Source organism: Wasmannia auropunctata, unplaced genomic scaffold, assembly GCF_000956235.1.
Source record: "Wasmannia auropunctata unplaced genomic scaffold, wasmannia.A_1.0 LD334508.1, whole genome shotgun sequence".
NCBI lineage: Eukaryota > Metazoa > Arthropoda > Insecta > Hymenoptera > Formicidae > Wasmannia > Wasmannia auropunctata.
Window position 1 is genome coordinate 2,030,636 of NW_012028382.1, and position 7,248 is coordinate 2,037,883.

The following is a 7,248-nucleotide window of genomic DNA, read 5'->3' on the forward strand; positions in this document are numbered from 1 at the left end:
GTTTATTCGCCGATCTTTCTAAATTAATATCTCGTTAACGATTGCGAATTTTGCAAAATGGTAGAGAACTTTTCGATCCAGTTTAATCTGCTCTACCAGCCCACAAGATATTATCCGGTTATTACCGGACACCCTGTATATTGGAGATTTAGTATATTTCCAAAGTGTCAATTTGAGGAAGTACATATTATGACTAAACTTGTATTCCTTATATTTTACAATCATATCGAATTAAACCATAAGTGACATATTTGCCATAGAGATTTTTATCAGCCTTCCGATCTACAATAGGTGGTAAGCTCTTAAGTCCTTTCCTCTAAGCTCTGAACTGTGACGTTAATTTGCTCTAAATTGAAAAACTTTATATTCGACTGTAAGATCTGGCCAGCTCACAATTTCGGGATTGTGGCTTAAGGTAACGTCGGAAACATTTTTTGCCAAAAAAGTCACAATTTAGAGCTTACAACAAAAGGTAAAAAGCTTATTATCCCTACTGTCGGGATACTTGCAAGATTTCTACGAATAAAAATTGATAGAAAGTATTTAAGTGCCATAACATGAAATTTTAATTTACAAAGTTAACAAATAAAAAATGTCCAATTTGACTGTATATTTAATGTTTATAATGAAAACATTAATTTTTTTTAACTCGTTTATAACTCCTGTAGTAATAAACAAACAAAATAACGCTAACTAATTTAATATATTTTTATCAATATTATATCTTCATATATTCATATGTTTAGATTTGGCGAGATGTAATCTCATGCAAAATTAAATTTTAATTATAATCACTACTTTAATTATAATCACGCTATAAGCTCTATAAGTATACAACTCTATCATACACTTTGAAACTCTAATATCAAACAGCAAATCAATTATGGCAAACGATGCAAGACAACAGACATAGGTTTTACAGAAAATGCTGGATACCTTTTGAGCGCCTTATGTTCCAGATACTCTCTTGACTTTCTTAATGCATAGGAATAGGACTTAAGAACTTCCGTGTTTAATCGCGTTAAATGAACTTCGGAGGATATTCTCAATTTCTCATCATTTTGGTAGTAATGATTTTTTTCGAGGTTGAATCTTCTCTTCTTTATTCTGGAGACTATGGATTCTCTATCATTCTCAGGCTCATGAGCACGTTTAGTACTCCTTGAGATATTTGCCATTTCAGAACTGGAACTCTCGCTGGAAGATGCTAGAAGCGACAGCTTCGCTTTAACATTTTTCTCAGAAGAATCCGATTCGGTTTTCTTGTCGACCAGCTTTTCCGACCCCGATGAGAGCGATAAAAGTGTAGAATCGTCTGAATTTGATTCCAAGAGAGCTTTTTTTGCAGCCTTTTCCACATTGGCATCTTCATCCTCCGAAGAGCTCGTTTCTTGGCGAGGTCTTTTCTCCGGTAAATCATTATTTTTCTCTTCAGCTGTAATTTTGGCTTCGATCGCAGTATTCTTTTCAGCGACAGTACTCGCCTCTTTTACATGTGTTGAAAACTTTACCGTACTAACGCTATTGACATCAAAATCGTTGTGGTCCGTTGCGTCTTTCATTTCGGTTCGACCAGTATCATTTGCAATCAAATCTTCAGTTGGCTTAGCTACGTTCTCATCAGGGCTTATGTCCGAGTCAGAGTCAGTTGCCAGCAGGGCTTTCTTTGCCAATGCTTCAGCGTCATCCAGAGATTCGCTATCATCGGTATTCGTTTTGGTGGATTTCAAGTCGTCATCACCTTCCTCATTGGATGCAGATGCCACTTTCTCCTGATTATCTTGATCTGATAAATCCTTTCCTTTTCCACTATCATCGATTAAAAGAGATGTTCCCTCTTTTTCGTTTGAAACGGTATCTTGCAAAGAACTTTTGCAAGGATTTAAAGATGTATCCTTGGAATGCGAAAGTTCGTCTTCATCACAATTTGTTTCTACGTTTAGTTCGACTTCCGTTCTGCTTTCTTCTGCATCTTCGAGAGATGTATCGAACATATCCATTGACACATTGATTATATTCTTTCTGTTCGAACGATTTGTTTCATCATTTTCTAATGCCACTTTCTTAGTGCTACTTCTTAAAGAAGAATCTTCAATCTCGGTTTCGTTATCAGTATTTAAATTTGTCTGTTCATTGTTAGTATCATTTTCATCCGTCAATTGTGTCTTGTTGATGCTCTTATTGCATTCTGACGACACTTGCTTTTTATTTGATCGTTCCATGTTGACCCTCCTCTCTTTTACACCTAATACAGGAGAAGCGGCCAAATCATCTCGCGTGTCCACATTATTTTTATCGTTATTCTTCGATTCATCCACTAACATTTTATTTTCATCGTCGGTATTAGTTTCATTGTTATTGAGATTGTTTTCCGTTTTTACTGCATCTTTGTGTCCAGTCGTTTGTATCTTTTGCGGCGATCTAGTTTCATTCTCTGAAAATATTTCTTCGTCACATTCGGACACGGCCTTATTTTCGTCCTGCTCATCGCCGGAGATGTGTTCATCCATGCCTACTGAGAGATTTTCACGTTCTTCTGAAGATTGTTCATTATCGCTAATTATTTTGCTTGACATCCTCCTCGTAGTAGATTTTTTCTTATTCCCAGACCACAATTGATAAGAAGTTGTTAAATTTTTTTGTTTTGTCTGTATCGTCGTTACTAAATTATCAATTTTTTCTATAGATTGCAACATGAGTTGTTCCTTGCCATTTTCTCTGCCATACAACTGCTCTATACTTTCGATATACATCTGAAAGTTTGAACACGTCTTCTTACATTCCATTAAGATTTTTTTTATATCGCTAACATTCACATTCGACTGTTCGTTGGTATCCTTATTACTCTTATCATTTTTAGAACTTTCCATGGGTGACTTAGTATGATCTACTTCCAAATCTACCAATTGTCTCCTAGAGTATTTATTGCGATTCACCTTTTGAAGTTTTATCTTCTGAAATTCTTTACCGGAACTATTGTCCGAATCATCTTCCCGAATGTCAGAAAGTCGCTGCTTCGATGACTCGTCACGTTTTCGTTCATCATTATTACTGTACGGTGTTTCCGAACGTTCCCTCCTGTTTCGTTTTTTACCTTCATCTTCAGATTCACTAGTCGAGTCATGTATCTTTGACCTGTTCTTCGACTTTGCATTATCCATTTTCTTATTCCGTTGTCTGGTATCTTTTGAAATCCTTTTGGATACACTCGACACTCCGTTCGTGTCGTTCTTATCGCTTTCGCTGTCAGAAGAATGTATACGACTGTTCGTTTTACGTTTTATTATTTTCTCAGACCTATTATGTTTTCCTGTTTTATTCGACGACGTATCGGTAGAATCGTCATCCGAATCACTAGATATTATCGATTTCTTTGATGTAGTTTTTTCTTTCGTAACTGATTTTGAAACTTTCTGTGCGGAAGAATTCCGTATAGATTTCGTTTTTTTATCTCTCTCGCCTTTATTTCTTTTAGCTAAAGCAGTCGAATTTTCGTTTCGTGCACGAGACAAATCTTCGCTTTCGGATGAATCTGTTAAATCTACTTCCAATATTTGTTTCTGCAATATGGAGCTTGTATTAGGATTTGTACGAAGATTTTTTTGCGCGATTCTTACAGAAACGAATGAATTTTCGGAAGAATTGTCATCCTCTTTGTCACACAACTTTCGTAAGGACTTTTGTAGTTTTTTCGTTTTTTCTATTCGTTGTATCTGAGATGGTAAACTACGTTTTTCAATCTTGTTGAAGCTTCTCTTGTTACCCTTTCTGAAACAGAAGATCCATTCCATGTATATATCTTCTCCTTTTCCAGACGTATTCGAAGTATTGTGTATACATGCATATCCCTCATTCTTCTTTTTTGTTTATTCTCGAACTTTTAGTATCTGTCAGCCAGTCCTGTAGCTAAAAACGCGATAGATTCTATTTTGCTCTTCGCTTTCGCATATCTTGCTTACGGAATTTTCTTCTTCTAACAAATTATATTGTAACAGAACGGACTAACAGTATTAATAAAACGTAAAATTATACATAAAATTACAGAATAATGCATGGTATACTAAACATTGCTAAAACATGCAACTTAATTTCTAAGAAAATTATTAAGTTACTATCACTTGCAAGAGCTTCAATATATTTTAGTTCATAACAAAAATAATAAAGAAATAATTAGTTAGCAATATTTTATGTGTATGTTGGGTGTGTGTGTGTAAGTTACTATCACTTGCAAGAGCTTCAATATATTTTAGTTCATAACAAAAATAATAATGTAATAATTAGTTAGCAATATCATTTTATGTATATGTTGTGTGTGTGTGTGTGTGTGTGTGTGTGTGTGTGTGTGTGTGTCTACACATACATATACATATACATAATACAAATATTACGATAAAGAAATATATATCAAGAATCAAATTAAAAATATTTAAATGTATACATGTATACATGTGACAAAAATAAAAATGTGCATCCACAATTAGAAAGTTTCACGAGAAATATTCATATGCTTGATTGTACTCACTTGGAAAAAGAGTCCATTACAGCAGCACATACAGCCCTCAGATCCCAGATTGGTTTAGAATTACATATAAAACATTTCCAATCTTCCTTTTCTGCGTCCAAAAGCGATGAACTCACATTCCTCTTTACACATTCCTAGAAGTAGTTAATTATCAAATTAGTTAATCATACATACTATCATATTTGTATGACTAACATGTCTATTGAAAGATATGCTAAATTTATTACCTTACAAAACGCTGAGAAGCAATCTTTGTTACAGCATATGAATAGTTTTTTGTTTCCGCCGCAAATGTGACAATAACTTCGAGCTTTGTCCTCATCAAATTTCGCCTGTATATTTTTTAAGTGATTCCAGCATACCTGAAAAAAATAAATAAAATAAAAATAACATTGCAGTATAATAATTTGCATATAATGAACAAAAAATTTACTCTCCAGGTTTTTTTATTAATTTAGGCTTTAACACTTTGACTGCCATATGTATTCAATTGAATATATATCTACGTGAGTTCAGGTTTAGAGTATCGTCATATCAATTTTAATGTTAATTTAACACATATTTCCTACTTACTGCCATCTGTATGTAAACCAAGGTCACTTTACATTAATTTTATATTATTTATTTTAATGAGATCTTTCAACTTTACCAAAGACTTTTATTTAAAAAACATTTTATTAAAAAATATATTTTAATGTGAAAAATTATAGCGATTTTGGCTGGTCTGCAACAGTGTGCCACCAGTGCACAGTGTAAAGCTGATGTAAATGGGTACAGTACAATTATACCAACTGGTGCCGATTAATTTGTGAGAGTCACTTTATATATATACATCCAATATGCACCCGTGCGGCACCGAGTCTAAACAAATGTGCAGTACTGGCGAAGAACTGCATCATTCGACTAAACACACAATGCAAATGTGCAGTTGGTGCATCCCAGCCGAATTGCTATTAAATTTATATTATATAAATAACAGTCAGGGAATCGATTACAAAAATCCATGTGGCAGTCAAAGGGTTAAATATGAAGCGCATCTGATTTTAAATAGGGAACAATGTCTACAAATGCGCAATTTCTTACCTCACACTGCAATATTCCAATGAAAGGATGGGAAAAGATTCGCTCTGTCTCGATATTTAATTCATTACCACAGGTGGAACACACTATTTGCCTATCTTTGATAATTCTAATATCTAAATGTAAAGTGCAAGTACAATTCTATATTATTACAGGTGTTTTCGTGAATAAAATGATGCAATTAGAAGAATGTTAATGTGCTGACTACATGTGGTGACTACAATTTTTATTTTAATTTTTTATCAGTGTTAATATTATATATATATATATATATATATATAAACACTTATTTATTAAAAATTAAAAGAAAAATCATACATATATACACGTAGTGATTCAAAAGATTTTGACAAAGGTAAAAAATGTTTAGAGTAATCAAAATAGAACAATTTTCAAATAAAAACCCATGTGTTCTGAAATTCTGTATCAGGCTTCTGAATATAGGCAACTCTAACACTGCTGAAGTAATTGTATTTTGTGCACAAGCATTATAAGTTGATTGATGATGGCTTATCTAGTACACTCTCATGTTATCTTGACATATGTTTTTGTTACTTATGAGCCCAGAGGCCCGTCAATTATTATATTATTGATATACAAATTAATATAATCCTTGTATCTTAATAAAAATAAAATTAAGCTAATGGAAGTAAATTATTGATATTATTCGAGTGAAAGATCTATACTGACTCAGGATTGCTTTGGAAAACGTTTCTTATTCAAAAATTGTTCGCTATTTTGATCATTCTATATGCTTCTTTATTTTAGTAATAATCCAAACGAATTATTCGTACACACAACACACACACACACACAGATAAACGCGCCCGCGCGCGTAATTATACATATAAATTTATAAACTAAATGTGTGTCTCTATGCATATTTTATATGTGTGTATATATATATATATACATTCAAAATTTATATATACAAAAATTATAAGGCAAGGTTAACCTACCATGAAAATATTTCTCGCGATAAGCACACTCTTGTTCAGTTGCCTTGATTATTCTCTGAAAAGTAACCCAACGTGAGCATGAATACGCGTGATATCGCGAGACGTTGAATGTTAAAATAATTACTATGTTCCTCAGCGAACAAAGCCTTTTACATTATATACGAAGCATCGTAACGATAATAACATTAATTAGTACTTTTCAACATTGCACAATAGATACCTTCCACGGCATGATTGCAATGTAAGCCGATTGTATAGTTAGCCGATATTAAAAAAAAAAGAAAAGCGAAACACATAAATTAAAATTTACGCTCGATCAACGGCTACGGTAGCTGTCCCACGACAGTTTCACATGCTGTCTCATAATCAACTGTCTACGAAAATGTTTCTAATCACAATCTCGACGACTACCCGCGCATTTTTGTCAAGGTTACGAGAAAACCGCGCATTCAATAAAGAACCTTCCAATCCTTGCCAAATCTACACAGTAACACATATACGAATAATGTAATACCAGAGAGAAGCGTGAGAGAGGTCACGCCGGCTTTTTGGGTGGACCGACGGTTCTCCTTCGTACACTAGCGCCCCACGTCCACGTTTTCAAAAAAGGAACTACGTACTACGTCTATCTTATATTATTGTCGATCAAATCATAGCCTAACGTGGTTCGTGTCCGTGCTAATCGTG

The 7,248-nt window shown here is 33.7% G+C and overlaps 1 protein-coding gene across 1 annotated transcript in view; it reads right to left on the bottom strand.

Moving 5' to 3' along the window:
• LOC105458618 (transcriptional regulator ATRX) overlaps positions 1–7,101 on the bottom strand; it is a 14,510-nt gene extending 7,409 nt beyond the window's left edge. The window contains exons 1-6 of the mRNA XM_011704084.1: positions 6,782–7,101; positions 6,562–6,616; positions 5,606–5,718; positions 4,750–4,884; positions 4,523–4,656; positions 893–3,768 (exon numbers count right to left, since the gene is read on the bottom strand). Of these exons, the coding sequence (XP_011702386.1) occupies positions 893–3,768; positions 4,523–4,656; positions 4,750–4,884; positions 5,606–5,718; positions 6,562–6,616; positions 6,782–6,793 (3,325 nt within the window). The 5' untranslated portion in view covers positions 6,794–7,101. The remainder of the gene's footprint in view (positions 1–892; positions 3,769–4,522; positions 4,657–4,749; positions 4,885–5,605; positions 5,719–6,561; positions 6,617–6,781) is intronic.
• Between the last annotated feature and the right edge of the window lie 147 nt (positions 7,102–7,248).